This window comes from Leptonotus elevatus, chromosome 14 (genome assembly GCF_054856555.1).
Source record: "Leptonotus elevatus isolate MCC_2025b chromosome 14, RoL_Lele_1.0, whole genome shotgun sequence".
NCBI lineage: Eukaryota > Metazoa > Chordata > Actinopteri > Syngnathiformes > Syngnathidae > Leptonotus > Leptonotus elevatus.
This window is the reverse complement of record NC_141252.1, coordinates 2881561-2900662: the sequence shown is the minus strand read 5'-3', so window position 1 is coordinate 2900662 and position 19102 is coordinate 2881561. Positions and strand designations below refer to the sequence as shown.

At 43.1% G+C, this 19102-nt stretch overlaps 1 protein-coding gene and 1 long non-coding RNA gene across 12 annotated transcripts; one reads left to right on the top strand and one right to left on the bottom strand.

The window, feature by feature from the left end:
• Window positions 1-1725: 1725 nt before the first annotated feature.
• On the bottom strand, window positions 1726-15736 carry ptbp1a (polypyrimidine tract binding protein 1a). Of its 11 annotated transcripts, none has more exons than XM_086094505.1 (16): window positions 15636-15736; window positions 14755-14808; window positions 14618-14648; window positions 10049-10109; window positions 9696-9868; window positions 9337-9483; window positions 9062-9220; window positions 8858-8965; window positions 8220-8400; window positions 7737-7811; window positions 7474-7661; window positions 6170-6203; window positions 5138-5230; window positions 4739-4955; window positions 4405-4482; window positions 1726-4319 (listed from the first exon to the last, which is right to left on the bottom strand). In XM_086094505.1, the coding sequence occupies exons 1-16, from the start codon at window positions 15641-15643 to the stop codon at window positions 4187-4189; spliced, it is 1740 nt and encodes a 579-aa protein (XP_085950631.1). In that variant the 5' UTR covers window positions 15644-15736; the 3' UTR covers window positions 1726-4186. The 11 variants fall into 11 exon arrangements, with proteins under 11 accessions (XP_085950631.1, XP_085950627.1, XP_085950630.1 ...); XM_086094501.1 differs by having other exon boundaries at window positions 7737-7814; window positions 15636-15735; XM_086094504.1 differs by having other exon boundaries at window positions 7474-7631; window positions 15636-15735.
• Window positions 15499-17736, top strand: LOC147162570 (uncharacterized). The gene is made up of 3 exons (XR_015097049.1): window positions 15499-15677; window positions 16221-16260; window positions 16705-17736. It is a non-coding gene; the product is annotated as an uncharacterized LOC147162570 (long non-coding RNA).
• The last annotated feature ends 1366 nt before the right edge of the window (window positions 17737-19102 follow it).

Here is a 19102-nt window from a genome sequence, read left to right as displayed (position 1 = left end):
TCAAAGGCTGCATTCTCATGCAAGATAGGCAGCAAAGAAGTTCGCGGCAGTCGTCGCCCAAACTAGTCAAGGTACAGCACAACCTTTCTTAAAGAAGAAAAACCACAGGACGAGCAAAGAACTTCATTTAAGACCACACATTTCTTCGTTTGTCCCATCTCTGAAGACGGAGCAGAGGCGAGGTTAATCCCCGTCACCACTCTGTCAGGGAGTCGGAACAAAAAGGCAGGTAGAGGGGCCTAATGCCACAAAGCCAGGAGGAGCCACTTGAGATTAAGTGTCACACTCTTGACATTGTAAAAAGCTGGCAGGTATAGTCAGCCTTGTGGGGCCAACACAGAGCAACACTTCCCCCTAGTGGGCTACAACAGGAAGGCAGTTTCTCAAGCCTTGATCCAAGACACGCAAACTAGGTTTAAATCCATAAAATCAGCGGTGGGTCATACATTGGGTATCTGGTAATTTAGCTGTAACTTACTTAATACTTTACGGTACATCACCAAAATCTGATAGGGGAAATTGAGTCTTACATAAAAAACAAACCAAAGTAAAAGATTTCAGTACGTTTACAATAAAATAAAAGCAGGTAAAAGAGAATTAGACTTAAGACAACATAACACCTTCACCGTGGGAATGCACCCGCTAGCTTAATGCTAACAATGGATAATGAAATTGACTGGCTAACGATTAGCATATATGTAGCAGGCAGGATTATAGCCCTTTAGGCAACTAATTCTCAAATAAAAACGGTGGAGCAACAAATGTAGACTGCTATATGTACAGTATATATAGATACTATATTGTAAGTGTTGTATATAATTCTACATCACCCGTGGGAAAGAGAAAAAAAAGCCATCTATGTCGCCATGAAGTTTATAATTATGCTGCCCTCTAGTGGATAAAGTGGGCACACACAACAGATTGAGCGCCACAATTTTATTTTTGAAAACGTACAATATTGAGAGATTTCTTTTTGGGTAATAATTTGAGATACTAGTGTTTTGCATTACAAACTAACTCATAACTAATTAAATATCGTATCTCAAGGAACTGTTGTACAAAACGGGGATATTAGCAATCCAATAAAACCAAGCGTGATGGAAGAAAAATATATTATAGTAATTGTAACCTTGAAAAAAATGTTGGAATTTTCTTTCTTTAAAAAAAAATTATGTCCTGTAGATGACATCCTCTTGTACGAATCCATTGAAATCTGTTGAGATTTCTCATTGACAGCTGCAACATCTCAGCTGGGATTCCATCATTGATTGTAAATGGCATGTTTGAAGGTTTCAATTACAACGAATAAAACCTTTTTTTTTTCATGCGGCACCCATTATTGCTCATTCGGCCCTGGGTAGATTACATAAATCCCGACAAATTCCATTCCCACTGAAAGCAGTGCAGCAAAGAGAAATGCTACAAAATTAAGTGTTAAAATAAATGTAGAAAGTTTTATAGAAATAGATCAAGAAATGTTCATAGAACGAGCAGCCTGCTCAGCCACCACAGAATAAGAGGAACGCCGTTCTCAGGCCTTTTAGCCAGGTTGGTTGAACCCAGACATCAGCCCACATTTAAAGATGAGTCAAGTTGGAAATGTAGCAAGATTTAACAAATAAAAATAAAGTAGTAAAATGTGATGGCGGGAAATGTTACAAGATGTTAACCAAGCATCAGTTCCACAGGAAAGAAGGGAACAGACAGAAACCAAATGAGGCCAGATGAAAGAAGAAACAAACTTAAGATTTATTGAAGGCAGCAGAAGATGTGAAGAAACAAGAGAACAAGATGGTGGCGGGGGAGCATATACAGAGACACGCGCGTGTTCATACCAGTTTTAATGTCTTTGTGTTACAAACAGTCTCGTTTTTTTTCCCAACGCTCCTGAACGAGGTGGGAGCTCTTCTCTTTTCTTTCTTTTTTTTTTAAACTTCTGGTATTGTCTTATCAAAATATACACGTTTTGAAACAAAGTCAATATAATCCAAATGATTGTGTGGTACAAAAACATGAATATATACAACCGTCAGCACTGCGTCAAACAACAACCCCCCCCCACACCTACGTATAAAAAGCATCAACGTAAAAGCTTTAAACACAAAAAAAGAAGGCGTGATCATCTTACACCATTCTAAAGCAATCTTGGTGGGTACTTTGCAAATGAGGGAGGGGAACGCAAGTGTACCAGAGATACAGTATTGGTTTCTACTCAACGAGTTGTGCGTCTAAGGCATATCCATGGAAAGGCAACTGAGCAAAGGCATCTGAAGGCCTCCTTTTGTGGGATTGGTGTGGAATAGGAGAGGGAAATAAGACTCCCGTGGAATCGAAGGGGGAGGGGGGGGGGGGGGGTGTTGCTTGTGTGGAATATGAGGGAAGAAGAAAAAAAATGCAACCGACATGTGAAAGACCCTTAAATCACAACACTACAAAACCTCACAGGGTAGAAGGTACTTTGGTCCTTAACAAGAACAACCGTCTGTCTGTAGCTACTTTTGTTAAACCATGCATAATCTTGTACAAAAATAGAGACGACGCACACGCGCACACACACGCCAAAAACACGCGAGTGAATGTGTGTGTGCGCGCGCGCCGCATCTGGTTCGGGACTATACAGTGTGGTCAAAGGTTTGTGAAGAACCGGCGCTGGAGGCACTCGGGGAATGTGACGACGTTTTAAGACTTTTGTGGGATTCTGTGCGAGGGGGTGGTGTTCAAATAAAAAGTGCACGAGAGAACCTGACCGTAGAGCAAGTCAAATCGCCAAAGGGAAACGAAAAATGACACCTCGCAGCTGTCCTCTCACAGGTACCATTACCTGAGTTTGGTGGTCAAACTGAATGTTAGCAGTCAGGTGAGCGGAATGGGAGGAAAAACTACCACCAACAATTTAAAGATAACAAAACACCCGACGACAACGAAGAAGAAAACTACAGTAATAAAGGCAAAGAAAAAAGAAGAAGCTTGATCAGGACGTGTGTGGGCGTCAAGGCTTTGTGTTAAAACACTGAAGCCCTGCGCCACTACGCTATCGATTTCAAGACATAATGCGAAACATAAAAAAAAGATAGAAATATAGATAAATGTATGTGTGCACTATATAGGCGTCCACACAAAACGAATGTAAGGTTAAATGAGCCTGCGGCACGATACCTACGAGCGCTACATGGCCTAGCATCGCCTATCTGTTTTTACATTCATAGTTTCTACATATATATTGGGATATACGCACACAAATCTTTAGGAGGTAAACCTTTGTGTTCTTTTTTTTTTAATTTTATTTCATAGAACAAGCCGCGATTTCCCCTGAAGCCGGAGCGATGCTTAAGGCGGGCGGCTTGGAAAAACTGCCGGGCGGGGGAGTAAGGCACAAAAAGACTGTAGTCGAAAAAATAGAGCTTTGCGTTTGATGAATAGATGGTGGACTATAGATAGTGGTGCAGGTCCCTTGAAACAAGCAGCACTTATGAGAAGATATTTTAAAAAATAATATTAGGTTTATAAAGACATCTGGTGAGCTGTGAGTTTGCCTCATCCGGTGTCCGACTGGCCAAACTGGGAGTTTGGGGGGGGGGGGGGGGGGGGGGAGGCGCGCGACGTCGCTTAAGGAATGCTGAAGTGTGTCTAGTGTGGATGGTGGCGGCCATTTTAAGCAATTTGGTCTGTAAGTGATGGTTAATCAGCTGCCTCGACTTTAGCTCCGATGGGTCTTTGTTGGGATTCCAATGCAGACCGTTGCTGGCTTTTAGTTTGGGAACCAAAAGAGCGCGTAGAAAATCTGGTCAGGCACGCTTTTCTTTCCAGATTGGTTGTGCTTTCATCTTATCGCTTGGCTATTGTACAGGGCTCTTTAAAACTAAAAGGGTTAAAACATTTTGATATAAGGAAGGACGCTTTTGCCTGAATCACGCAACTTCCATTATGAGATCTAAGCATTTTTTGGGAGGGACAAAAATAAATCATGTAGCCATCTCTGATTAACATACCTGGTGCCACTTTGTTAAAAGAGGGGATTATAAAAAAATAATAATAAAAAAAGAAAAATCAGAGCTTGATCTGATGACTTTGAAAGGGTAAAAAAAAAAACAGCTGCAAAACCTGTAATTTCCTCCCAGTGCCAGACCCGGAGAACGGGGGGGGGCGCAAGATGGTAAATACGTTTCGGGAGGGGAGCTGAAGGCACTCAGATGGTGGATTTTGAGAAGGACACTCTGAGGTGGTGGTTCTCTCCCAGATCGTGGTTGTGGAACTCAATCAGGCACTCGATGGCCTCCTCGACCGAGGCCATCTGGATCAGGGCCATCTTGCGATCGTTTCTGTTGAAGGGAAAAATGGGCTTAATACCTGGGCCTCAAAGGAGAGGAAAAATAAAGAAGGGGCGCGGGTCTGAGGGGAACTTACTGAAAGAACTTGAAGGCTTTGACTGTGGCTCCTGAGCTGGCAAAAAGCCTCTTGAGGTCTTCTTCCACCACAGCAGGCCTGAATGTTGTGAGCAAAGTTGTAAGCTTCCATTTCTTCTCATGCAAAAAGTTTCATTTAGACCAAAATAATGCTTTGCCCCCATCTTGTGGCATTTATAGGTAATGATAAACCTTTTGGGGATTTTCACTGGGGCCATTGTAAACTCTTCATGTGTATGTGTATATATGATTATATTTAGAGGGGCATCAATTACTCAGGGCACCACCCCTTATATTACTATTATGTAAAAACTACAATTAAAGAAACAACTCACGGTATATTGGACAAATGGAGCGTGGCTGATGGTGGAAAGATGTTTGAGTAGTTCTTGGAACCGGGCTTTTTGAAGCGATGCAGCGGTGAGTTGCTGTAGTCCTTGGTCAGGCCCTGGTCCTCCTGGCCTTCTCTCGGCAACTGCACCGTGGTGTGCTTGGACACCGTCACGCGGATGGCCCTGCCGAGCAGCCGCTGGCCATTCAGGTGGCTGATGGCTGAGACAACAACGTTCATATGAAACAACATCAGGTGGCCCTTGCCTTATATTTCAATAGACTGCAGAAATAAAAGTCTAAAACAAAAGACCGGCTTAGATGCCACAACAGCCAGCTTGATTTTTTTATTTTTTGTACTTTAAAACTGTAAACAGCAAGAAAAAAACTGGTGCTGGTGCTACCTAGCTGAGCCTGGTTGCCATCGGCCATCTGGATCAGAGCGTTCTCTTTTTTATTGAACAGGATCTTGACTCTCATCACGTCGCCATACACACCTGGAGAATAGAAGCACATTGTCATGTGTGTGGCAGGGATGGAACCGGGTGTACTAGTCAAGAGTCACACAGCCAATCACAGCAGCCAACACGATTTTAATAACGACGCTATGAAATCTTCTAGCGGGACGAATGAATGTGTGCTGATTTGAGGACAAACTAAATTCAATCCGGTGTGGAATCAGACTAAGCCTAAATAAGGAGTCTTTTGTTAAGAAAGGACAGCTGTAGAATAAAATTTGAAAAGTTATGCTTCAAGGGGAGGGCAGATTTATAGGGGAAAAAGGAAGTACAAGTAGTAAGTTTAAGGGGTTTGATTTCTTTAGCGTAATGTTGATTCTTGTACAAACTGGGCATCTAGTCAAAATCATGCAGGAATAAAACTACACATGCATAAACCAACACTTAAGGAACTACACAGAGGATACCATCCCAGGGGTCTCTTTTTCTTTCTTTTTTTAAGCTGCAGCATTTGATTTTTTTTTTTCTGTTGCTATAGAATAAATAAAGCTTGCCACTTGTAATCCAAAAAATGCACAAGCCAGTAATAACAGCATCAGCTTGTCCTTAGCGAAGCCGCCCCACACACATTTTCACTGAGCGGACTGCACTTTTGAAGATAAAAATGTGTTTAAAGCACAACAGCTGTTCAAAAATGAAATGCTGCAGGTCTGAGTGGCGCTCTCAGCCTCAATGTCTCTCAAAACCCATGTCAACCAAACCAGATCTCACACACACACAAACACACAAAGAATAAACCCACCCAAATTGACAAACAACCCCACCCCCTCCCTTGGCTGATGAGAAACCATCAGTGCATAAGATTTTTTTTTTTTTTTATCAAACTAAAACAAAGCCAAAATAATATGAGACAAGACATGCCCACCTTGCCAGGTAACAGTAGTAATAAAAAAAGGAGATGAAAGGATGATAACGTACCGAAAAGAATAAAGAGGCAGTGTGGCGTAACGCTCTTTAGAGACAGCAGGGGGAGCAGCAGGGCCAAAAGGGTGGGAGAGGGTGGGGAATTTGGGTCGGGGTACAGGGGAAAAGAGGCGAGGAGTGGAGGACAGTGGAGTGGAGTCGGGACATGTCCGCAGGCCACAGGCAGCGAGGTCCACGGGAAGGCCACAGTACCATGGTGGAAGGAGAGAATGGAGAGACAAGGAGGAAAACAAGGAAGGGGGGGGGGGGGGTGGGGGTGGTTGTGATGAGGTGGTGATGAGTACGAGTAGTAGTGAATGTAGACATTTAGGGCAAAATCAGTTTCGGGGGATTGGGGTGCCAATGATGTGATTATTTGATGGGTGGGGTCCAATTTTAAGAGTGTAGGCCATTTTGGGGGGGGGGGGGGGGGCAGAGGGGAAGGAAAAATGGGAGGACAGAGGGAATAATTGGTCATTGGCCGTGCAGTGAGTTGGCAAGAGTACAAGTGGGGCGGGATTGGACAGGGGGTTTAAAACAAAAAAAGGAGGGGGAGGTACAGAGGAGAAAGGGAGGGAGAGAGAGAGAAAGGAAGTAAAAAAAAACAAGGTCAGTATACACAAAGAAATGTAGTGCTTCAGACAGTAGAACTGGCTAAATTAAAATGCACTGTCACTATGGGGAACACTAGGAGAAAAAGAAGAGAAAAAAGATTAACAATGAAATACAGAAAAAGGCAGAGACAATATGTACTTTTAAAATAACACGCTACACCTATAGACGACTTTAAATGACATGGTGTATTTAGCTGTGTAAACAGTTAAATATCAATATGTTATCAGTATATAATCATGTTTTTCTCTTATTTTAATGACTAAACACAAGTGACATACAAGTAACTAATACATGTTAGACAAGAAGACCTAAATATGTATTTTTAAGCAGTAAAAAGTAATATTGTCTCTCCAAACAACTCAGGAATGATTTCAACTTATGGACAAAAAAATGGAAGATATGGAATGGTAAGTTTTTTCTTTTTCTTTTTACAAGAACAAGAAGTTAGTGCAATTGAATAAACTTAAAAATTCACAGTGAGCAAAGTGGCAAGTAAGAGATGCAGCAGGTTTGGTCAAACAAACAAGAGGACCTGAAAGAGAAGCGCTTTTAACTAAAATGGCTCATATTTTTGAATTATCTCAACATTAAAGCAAAGGCTGCTCTCCAGCGAGTCTGATCACATTCGCGTAGTGAGCAGCCTGTGATACGAACGGTCTGTGGCCTTCAAGCCTTGTCAGAAAGCCTCACGAGTGTGTACTGACCTCCGGGTTCAGATTGCTGACCAACAGGACGTTGTGTCCGCCGGCGGCAGCGAGCCCGGCCAGGCTGAGGCGACTGGCGGCGGCGGCTGCCGCCGCCATGCCACTGTGCCCGACGCCCAATGACGCCAATGCACCGGGGATGCCGGGCATTGCAAGACCTAGGGAGGAGCAAACGGGTCCAAAGGGTACTATCGTACACCGTTAAACTGACAATATAGTCAAGATGTCATTTTCAAGACCTGCAGTGAAGACTCTGCACTGACCTGCTTGCTGGATGGCAAAAGTAGGTGGGAATCCATGAGCTCCTCCATACGGAGAGGCAGAAATTAGACCAGGGGCTGCTGTTGAAATTGGGGAGAAAAAAGGGAGGAGGGGGATTTTAATCAATGCCAACGGGTAACTTTAAAAGACATCATCACTGATGTGGTCACACGTACACAAAACCTTCTAGCTTCAGATGACTCCCATTTTAACACAAGCTTGAATGTGATGGATTAATTATGAACACAGCCACATCCTTGTTTACTAGAGGGTGTGCACTCTTGTGTAACCACATTATTTTTTTACTTTAGTTCTTAAAGATGAGGGGGTGGGGGAGGCGGTACAGGTTATAGGTCACAATGGTGGAAAAGGTTAAAATGATTTATGCTAGACTTTCTATCACCAAAAAAATGACATTTGAATAGGTGTGTGCTGACACATTACAAGTACTTGGAAATTAAGAGATTTTTTTCTTCTCCTCTTACCAAAGGCAGCAGCAGCCATGGTCTGGTGGTCCAGGGTGGGATGAGAGTCAGCGGTGGGGAGATCCAGGCGGGTGTAGTCCCTGCTCTTGTCGTTGTTGTATTTGACATTCAAGTTGGTGAGCTTAGAGAAGCTGATTCTGAGGGTGCAGCAGGCATTGTAGATGTTCTGCCCATCCAGACACTGGACAAAACAAAACATAAAGTACAATTAAAAGCATTGTGTCTTGTTATGACAGACATGTTCTGGCCCAAATATTTTTTTGTAAAAAGCAGGAGGGTAAAATAGGTTTGTCATCTAATACAAGTGTTAACTGAATTCTATTGAGCCATGGCAAATATTTTGCACTGAGATAATGACAATCTCATCTGAATTTAATCTCAAATTTACTCATTCCGTCAACGGCAACACTTGGAGACAGGTTAGGCATGTCTTCTGCCATCTAGTGGAGGAGCAGTTCTGCCTTTCACAAAACATCACTGGCATAAATGAACAAAGATACAATATTTGCCGTAAATAAAAACATTTTCAGACCAGTTGGCCGTTAAATGTTACATTTGCCACTGCACAGTGGTTGTGTATCGTTGATCTTATGGCTATAAAGTAGATGTCCTTCAGCCTTGGTTGTACCAAATCTTACTTTGGCATTGTGGGCCATTATGGCATCAGCATACTGGATGAGAGCCTGGAACTGGTTGTTCTTTGTAAATGTGATGATCTTCAGAACTGTGCCGAATTTGGAAAATATCTGTGAGAGAGAGAGAGAGAGAGAAGTGCATGCATATTAAAAGCAGGGCTGTTAAATAAACGTTCAGGGTGTCAAGTGACACGAGGCTCAGTGTACCTGGTGCAGTACATCCAGGGTGACCGGGTAGAAGAGGTTCTCCACAATGACTCGCAGGACGGGGCTTTGAGCGGTGGCGCCCACTAGGCCGCTCACATCCCCGGCAATGGCGCCACCGCCATGCAGAGCGTTGACCGCCTGCAGAGCAGCTTGGGCGCGCTGGAGGGGTAGGCAAACAAGACGCATTTCTTAGCACACAAGCCATTTGAGGTGTGGTCAGCAAATTAAATATTCAGGCTAAAGCAAACGCATTAAGCATCAGCTGTGTGCCTCACCACTTGGTTGGGGGAGTTGTCCGTCTTTAGCTCTTTGTGGGTGGAGTATTGCATGTAGATGGGGTGGTTTCTGATGACGGGTGTCACAGACAAGTAGTAGCTCACCATGGTCTGAGCACACTCCTCGCTGTTCAGCTCCAGGAACGCCTATGGCGTGTAACACAAAAGCACAATTCCATCTGCTTGAAACTCATAATAAAAATGCTGTTTGTCAATGCCACGAAATATTACTGGTAATGGCAATAACAGGCGAGATGAACATGTTCCTTGCTGACCTAACTGCACGGACACACGGGCCACGTTGTAAGTTAAGCAAAGAAGCCTAATGACAGGTGAACACATCAACCGTTTATCCGTACCTGGTTCTTCCCTTTCAGCATCAGCAGATTGGTGACTTTCCCAAAGGGCAAACCGAGCCCGATGACCTCGGCCTCGTTTATGTCACTGGGCAGCTTGCGTAGATGAACCACGCGTGACGGAACACCGGGACTGCGGACGTCACCCTTGAATTTTTTGCTGTCGTTGCCATTGGCTGCGAATGTTGGGGGGGGCGGGGGACAAGAGACCGATACAATCAGGGGAGTGAAAAGGCATCTCTCGGCCTTCCTGAATAATGGATCGGTCGCCGTGGCAACACATACAACACAGACAAGACTAGCACTTAAATGAGAGCAGACCAAAAAAAAAGATCTTTCCATGGCAACCTCCCTACCTGAGTTCATGATATAGGGCCCGTTGGATATGCAGGAAGAAAAGAGCTCGTCAGATCCTCTCTGTAGGACAAGGAGAAGAAAAAAAAGTCTCACCTTAATGTGGTCAACAATGAGTGCACGGGAAGGCAGGTGCAGAGCACGGCTCTCGTGTTACCTAACCATTGTGTGTTAAGGTAGGATGTAACGCGAGTCTTCAAAACACCCTTTAGAAAGAAACACTAAACCCTTACCGGCCGGTAACAATGATATGACTTGGCATGTCATTTGATACTATGGGCCTGTTTCTCCCGTTCAGCTTGAGTCCTTTTATTTTTTCATTAAGCATTTTTCATCTAAGATGATTCTTCAATCCTGATTTCTGACACACACACACACACACACACACACACACACACACACACACACACACACACACACACACACACACACACACACACACACACACACACACACACACACACACACACACACACACACACACACACACACACACACACACACACACACACACACACACACACACACACACACACACACACACACAGCATAAAATGTGCATCAAAGTGGCCTTATCTAAAAGGCGCCAGTAATTGACAAATTCAGCTGTCGAGAAATCACCCAAGTTTTTCCTGTGTACAAAATTCAGAAGCGGCCACCTCCACCTAATTTGCTCGCCACTTCCAGCCTGAGCTACCGATATCAATCAACACAGCACTCCGGCACTGTATTTGAATTGCAGTTGCAACAACTGAAAAAGAAAAAGCTTTTTTTTGTGTGCCAAAGAAGAAACAGATCATGGAGCAACTGTTGCACAGGCCCATTTTCTGCTTGTGAGGCGGTGCGTTCCAGCCATCACCAAAGTCATAAAAACACAGTATATACACAATAAACATAATTTTCATAGTTTTACAACAATGCTGAATTATATTTACAATTTAATATGTACTAGGGGGTGAATTTTAAATAATTGTAGTTTAAAAAAAGGCAAAAATTAATGGCAACTTTGTATTCATATCATTTCTCATTTCTAGTCCCTGATCGTAAAATGGCTGCAGGAGGGCGGCCAATAATGGTACACATTACCGCCGCGAGTACCGATACCTTAAAATAATACTGGTATTGGCACCGATACCTGGTATCGGTAGTCAGGATGATATCACCTCTGCCTCATTTTGAGCCAGGAAAAACCCTGGAATGTCAAGAAAGACCATTAAAAAGATCAAATGCGCTTTAAATTTGAACAAGTCTCTCTTCTGGAAAGAGTATAATTTTGTAAAACAAATTTGTCGTGTCTGCAAGCTCAAAGATGTTCATACGTCTTGCGTAACGCGATTGACATTGAAATTGATGCTCCTTTTATACTCAACTAAATGAATGTATCCAGGGGTGTCAACATTAAGCAAATGAAGCTAAAATTGCCATCTGACATGGCCTGAAAATTCTACAAGCCATTGATCAGGCAAGATCACTTTTAGTTCTTTAACAGACAGCCTTCCTTGGTGCACAGCAGTATACTTACGATTTTTTGTTTGGTTTTTAAAAAATACTTCATTGCCAACTAATCAGATTTTGTCACAAACAAAAGAATGAACCTCTGTCAAGTGTTGACAACTAATGCTGTGACTTAAGTCAACAGTTACACCTTTGCAAAACACTACCTGTCACTCAACACTCTCAACCAGGTATTAGATGGAAGAGAAACATCATGACGCCACCTGCACTGGAAGGATAGTGGTATACCCCCCACTCCGCACCGGCCCCCTTCCACCCCCACCACCATTCAGTGTTGTTCACATGGCCTGGCGATAATGAAGTACAGCAGTCACAAGAAGTGGCTCAGTGGACTAAGCTCCACAACGGGGGCCTACAATGAATGAAGGTCCTGTTCCGGATGAGACTGGGGGGCATTGTTACGTGGCAGAGCATAAACATATGGAACCCCTTAGGACTTGCTGGGATTTCAAGAGGCATCGCAGTTGTTTTAATAAGGAACCGGTTGCGCAGGTTGGCGAGCATTCTTTTCATAGCTGGTGAACCTGACCGAGCGTTCATTCATGTTGCACAAGGTGGGAGCTTTCCAGACACTCAATACCTCCGCAACAAGCCAAACAATGCTTTGGTGGGGAGGCATCAAATTGTACCACATTGTACTACTGTTTTTTTGCCATTCAAATGTTCAATAGGATCCTAAGTATTAAAACAAAACACACATACCTAGAAATATTACTTGGCCCACACCTTGCCACTTGGCTTAGAGTTAATTGAAACAGGTTAAGTAGTTTAATCAACATTTTAATTCTCATGTTCTGCCCTGGGGGAAAGGCCATATTGAAGCTACAAAATGTTGTTCTCTCTCTCTCTCTCTCTCTCTCTCTCTCTCTCTCAGTATTTAGCTAACATGTAAGCAACATATACAACGCACATTGTAATGGTTCCTTTTACATGAATTGAGGTAACCCTCTTGTTATGCAGAGGGTCAAAGTGACCAATTTTAAAGTAGTATAATATCAAAGTACCACTTGGCCTAAATCGGGGGTCAACTTCCATACCGCTTATTCTTAGACCATGGTATGTCGGCGGTAATGCACTTCATATTGAGTGAAATGTTAGAAATGGAGGTAATGATGAGAACATTATTGCTGTTCCTGATAACTTTAAATAAAAGGAGGGTTAATGATAAATGGGATTTTCTTCCTTGTTTATGACACAATTAAAAAAAAAAAACAATCACGTCACAGGTCAGATTGACCCCAAAACAGTATTGATTTTCCTGATAACGTAACAGCTGGTCAAACAAACATATTTTGACATCGCCATTCAGATTATTTGTAAACAAGCGTGTGATAGCATCAAAATATTGTAGCCTGGTCATTAGAAAGAGGACGTGGCTACGGCGTGACTATATGACATCACATCGTCCACTCAACAGAATCAAGGGGAGGGGGTCCTGAAAACAGGAAGAGCAGCCGCAGCAAGACCAGGCCTGCTTCCTGGCATCTAGCTAATCCCCTCATCGGGACTTCATGATTACATGCTTCATGGTAGTTTCCCTTCTGCTCCTCCTCTACTTCCTCATTCTAATTATATCCACAGAGCTGGGAAGCTACAGTATACATGTAAAAGTAACACCATGCATTTTGGAAAGAGCGTTTTAGACTGGAGTACAATTGCACTCGATAAGCCCATAGTTGTTCACATTGTTCTCCATCTCGCGGTGTCGACAGCTTAATAGTCACCTTCAGTTAATGGTGACTCATGATTGGCTCACTTCCTGAACATGCTGTGCATGTTCCTCTCGAATTAGAACATACAGACGAGCTTAGTGCTAATAACAAAAAACATTTGGACTTGAGAGTAAGGTAGTAAAACAAGGGGTGGTGCAGGTATGTGCATGTTTTGTCCCATCATCTGCCCTTATGGTGAATAGGAGGGGGCAAGGAGTCTCACCGGGGGGCTTGGAGGGGTGGGGGGTCGGAATGTGACCGCGGAATTCCAGACGCTCTGCCCCAGACAAATAATTACAAGATTCCAGCAAAGCAGGGCGCCGTAACTGGGCGTCACAAATTCTTAATACGATGCAAATCAATGTGTCTTATTTAGAAAATACTTTTAAACGCAAGTGGAGTATCGGCTAGCAGTGTGGCTTTGCTGAAAAACAGGCTCGGCTGGAACGAGAGAGGGTGTGGTTTGTCCCCCGTCGAGGGCGTTTACCTGATGACTTGTTCAAACAGAAACGCAGACCTTTGGCCTGTGAAACAATGGCGGCTACATTACTTCCAGTCGGACACCTAAACGGTTCTGTCCACCAGGTGTTAAGCGCACGTAGCAAAGTCGTATAAACCCAGACTGCCCAATAACCGTGTTCCTTTTCATCTTGCAGCTGAGTTTGTGTACAACTTCCCAAAACAGAGGATTGGTTTCTTTGGTGAGCGATTAAGAGATTAATCGGGATAAGAATTTAAGATTCTGTCCTTTTTTTTTTAATATATATATATATATATATATTAGGGCTAAGACAATAGTTTTAAGTGTGTGTGGTGGTGGGGGGGGGGTATGCTGCTCAGGAACGCGCAGAATGAACAGGAAGCTTCATTTTCAAATAGATGCACAGTTGACAGACAACTGCCGCATACCAATTTGTACGTCATGAAAGATGATTGATTGGCTTCAACCGCAACAAAAAGGCTTTAGGCAGCACTTTCATAATTATAGGGGGAAGCTCGCGCAAACGGACAAAGCAAATCTTTCCCAGAGTCGGCAACTCTTCTGCACATTTTTGACTGTCGCCAAAGTACAAATAGTAAATCACTGACTTGAGTAGCACAGACCAAAGTCACATGTGCAAGACTTCAAGTATGCATTTAAGTCAACCAATAATTTTATTCATATATTGCCAGTAATTACACAAGCAACACTTCATAAAACAGGTCATAAAACATAAGCCCTGCCACCCACCCGATTGCCTGGGACAACCCAGCCATCCCATGCATAAAAGCATTTATAATCCAAAAAGACAAGTCTGATTAGACAGTAGACTCGCGTGAGTTTGTACAGAAACTGATGCTTACCTTCGTGCCAACTGATATGTCATGGACACTGCTGTGGAAAGACAAAACACGGGGGCTGTCAGCAAGGAAATGGATTCAAAATGTATAAATTAGTAGTACCCAATTTTTATAACAGGGAGACAAAGACATTTCCTTACTCAATTTCAGGGACGTAGCCGGATCCCAGAGGGTACAAGTCAGCGTCTAGGCGGCTGTAGGTTTGCAGGAAAACAAGACAAAAGCAAACTTTTAGCTTTAGATTAAAAACGGAACATCCCGTGAAACTACACAGAGCAGAAGAGCGCACAGCGGGTACACTAAATGCGCAAGAAGACACGGAAACCATTCCAACAGCCCAATTCAGGTGATCGACGAAGGGAAAAAAAGGGGGGGCTGAGGGGGCAACAACAACAAAATTGAATAAGATGCAGCGGGCGACTTTGAACCACCTCCGGACGAGCACCGCCACGCCATAAAGTCGCCTTACTGTGCTTTGATATCGCTCCCCCCGGCTGTTGAAAAAGTCCCCGAGATTGGATCAAGGCGAAATGTTGAGAGGCGAAGAGGTCGGTCGCTTCCAACATGGCCCTGACTCTCCGCACAAAACATGAATGCGGAAATGAGACACGTTGCTTTAGCTCGACCTGCCCCAAGTTAACTCGCTCGTCAAAAAAAAAAAAAACCTGCAAAGCTTAAACAACCTCTCGCTAAATTACCGCCCCCGTGCTGTATCCACTCACATTATTAAATAAAACAGTATTCTACACATGAAAGAAATACACATTAAAAAAAAAACTTGACGACGGCTAGCGAAGGCTAAATGCTAGGCTAACAGCTAACTGTTGCATGTTTGGGTGAGGAGGAGGAGGGGAGGAAGAAGGGGGGGGGGAAAGTACTTTTAAGTAACAACTTTCGCGAGCGGGACTTAAAAACGCGATGAGGAGGGCGCCGCGAGACGCCCGGGCGCCGGTAAAAGCGAACACGCGGAGGTTTTCCGCGTGAAAAAGGCGTCGGAAAAGTGTTTGCCTTTTCAACTCACCCGTCCATTGCACAAGAAAAAAACTGCAGGTCTGAGGCGAAGGTAGGGCGGCAGACTTGCTTGATTTTCTTACAAAATGGCTGAACTCGCGGAGGCGAGCGCTGATTAGTCCGCTCGCCTCCGAGAGCCCGGAGAAGGCGGGGATTAAGAGCTGTCAGGGCTGTCATTGGTCAAGACGGCCATCAATTTTTTTGAGGGGGGCGGGAGGATGAAAAAAAAACAAGGCCGCGGCAAATTTCCACTCATCGGCCTATTTATTAGGTACACCAGCTTGATTTTGATTGACGTCGTCAAATGTGGGATTGCAAAATTATTATTATTTTTATTATGGTAGTAGATTTACTGTGTCCACTGTGTCAAACTGATACACAGTATTTCTAATATTTTGCCCTTCTGTGATAAATTCAGTGTAATAAATTACACTTCCCATGCGTGATGTATAGAAATCTGCTACAACCTTCTCATTAAAATTATTACCATTGTTCAAAGAATACGCCTCTGATTGAAAACTGAGCCTAGCTACTGTAGTTTACTTTATGATTTATGTTCGTTTTTTTATTTAATTTTGTTTGCACTTTGTTTCAGCTGCGGTTGTTCTTTGAAGTGCGTTCTAAAAAAAAAAAAGGTAAGTTGACGTTTGTTGTACTGACGAACTCAGCCGTGTTCAGCACGTCCTTATGTGGTCATAAATACGCCTTTCACCGATTTATATATAGCTATATTTTTTTAACATGACGTCATTGTACCAACTAGTAAACGAATCCCAATTTGTCATTTGACCATGTCAGATCTGCATGAGGCTGGCCCCCCGCCCACGCAAGATTTTGGAAAAATAGTCTGTTTAGTTTGTGCCGTAAAATCTTCATTTGTGCTTCTACTATTTTTCAGTTACTAGACATTATTTTTTAGGCCATCCTTGCATCTACTTCAGGGCCCAGTAACGTTTGTGTTAAAAGGAACATAAACAACCTATGTGCAATAGAACAAAGCATGACACGCATGTTCCTGTGACTGTGCTAATGTGTTGACCTCACAAAGAAATCTTTAACACAATGCCTTATTTTTCCAGACAGTTCCACTCGCTGATCATCTTGATGCAGTGTTCAACATCTGGGGTGGCATGGCTCAGTGGTAAAGTGGCCGTTGTTGTGATATGGAACTGGAACTAGTTTGCTGCCTCCTAAAAGCTCATTATTGCTTCACAAACAACACAACAGTCGTTTCCTAACCGAGAGGTTGTGCATTTGATCCCCAACCCTTGTGACCATGTCGAAGTAACCTTAAGCAAGATACTGACCGCACCCACCCACCCAATTGCTCCTGATGCTGTGTCATCAGTAGGTGTCAGTTTGTCATGTCTGTCATACATCTGGTTAGGAAGTGTGTGGTGCAATTAGTCGTACTGTTAGTAGTAGTCATACTAATAATGTGTATTGCCCATCCCCGATCTGAGCTATACCGGACAGCAGCTGGTGCTGAAACTGACCCAGCTCCAAAGTTCATGTTGATTTCAGTGGCGTGTGTGTCTGTGAGTTTGAGGGTGTGTGTGCGTGTTTTGGCAAGTTCCAAAGCTGTTCATGTACGCCCTTTAGTGGCATGTTGAAAGAACTACACTTTGCAGTCACCTGATTTTTTTTTTCACTCCCAGCCATTTTCACTAAAACAACCTTCACTCCCGGCTGTTTTACTGGATTTTGACTGATTTTGCAAGGTCTACAGAATATTCTGTTCTATTGCTATAAAAACATGGAACCTACCAAAACATTAGAGTCTCTTCTTTCATCAGGAGAAAAAGTAGATTTCTATTTGTTTCCGTTTTGCAGCGATTAGAATGAGAATATAGCTAAGTTTCATCATTATTCACAAATCTATTTAGAAATTTGAGTAAAAGAGATTTTTTTCAACATGGCCCTGGTTAATCTATTTTGCTCTGCTGCCACCTGTCGGCCGTTTGTGTAATAACTATCATTTCTTCAACCATTCTTTGCAGTAAAGAGGCTGCATCAAAGCCTTCTGTATGTTCTACCTCTAGCATAAAAAAAACATAAAACGTATAAATATGTCTTTGGGACACTTAAAACATTTAAAATAGAACGGATTTATAAATTTTTAGGAGCAAATTAGTTAATTGCATATTATTTGCTTGCCTGACTTGAGCTACAAACATAACTTTTACTCTTGATTTAATAGTTAGATGCGTCACCAACATTTTTGAAGGTGAGAACTACTTTGGGCTACTTTAGCTAGCTTAATGGGCTAGCAGTTTGACACAAACTAATTCTGAAATGGCACATTTTCTCAGATAAACTTTAATAATATGTTATTATTAAATACTATGGTGATTAGATATAGATATATAAAACACACCGATGCAAGCAAGCCAACACCTCATGGATGTTCTTGAGCAATGCAAATTTAAATGCAGTGCACATGCAACTGTACATGTGGAAGAAATTGACTATACTTCCTTGGAATGTGAGAAAGGAGAGTTTCTCCCAACGATCGGGGGAGGCAGTCTCCACTTGCCCACTTCACAGCGGCCAACTTCGTCATCTGCAAATGGAGATATTTTTGCAGTTCCTATAAACGTGTACTCAAACAAAAAATATGAACGCAACACTTTTGTTTTTTCTTCCATTTTTTAAGAGATGAACTCAAAAAATCAAAAACTTTTTCCACATCCACAATATCCCCATTTCTCTCAAATATTGTCCACAAACCATTCTAAATTTGTGATAGTGAGCAACACTTTTTCTTTGCCGAGATAATTCATCCCACCTTGCAATTGTGCCATATCAAGATGCTGATGAGATAGCATGATTAGTGCATAGGTGTGCCTTAGACTGCACACAATACAAGGCCACTCTGAAATGTGAAGTTTTGTTTTATTTTTCTCACACTCAGGAATTGGTCAGTACTGACTGGTTTTCCCCCATTAAAAATGCACCTTTTACATACAGTGTCCTTTCATTGTGGGCAGTCTAAGGCACACCTGTGCACTAATCAGCATCTTGATATGGCACATCTGCGAGGTGGGATGGATTATCTCAGCAAAGGAGAAGCGCTCACTATCACAGATTTAGGCCCCGTACACACGAAAGCCAGTTTCAATGTATCCTCACAAGTTTCTTACCGTTTAGGACGTTCGTCCACACGATGGCGCGGTTCGGAACTTGAAACCGATCACTTTTGCAACCGGGCTCCAGAGTGGAAAGATTTCTGGACACCATATGCGGGATACTCCTCCAGCGATGACGTAATGATCGCAGCTCGATGGCGACGCATTGTCGTAGATTGATGACGTGTGCGCCAACCGTCAGTCGGTCAACAACAATGGCGGACAGCCGTGTCGCCGTCGTTTTGCGTAGCCGCCTTAGCAGCAAAATATTTTGCTTCTTTATTCCCACGTTCAACGAGCTGTCTTGCACTTGAATCACCCGCCATTGTCTCTTCTCCTGTGTTCGTCT

Excerpts from the sequence above, each read along its gene's own strand:
- ptbp1a (XM_086094494.1), bottom strand. The coding sequence starts at position 15,205 with ATGTTTTGTGCGGAGAGTCAGGGCCATGTTGGAAGCGACCGACCTCTT. Across the intron at positions 7,662-7,736 it reads TTTTGCCATCCAGCAAGCAG|TACCCTTTGGACCCGTTTGC; the intron begins GTCAGTGCAGAG and ends GGTGTACGATAG. Across the intron at positions 5,231-6,169 it reads CTGCCTCTTTATTCTTTTCG|GTGTGTATGGCGACGTGATG; the intron begins GTACGTTATCAT and ends TCTATTCTCCAG.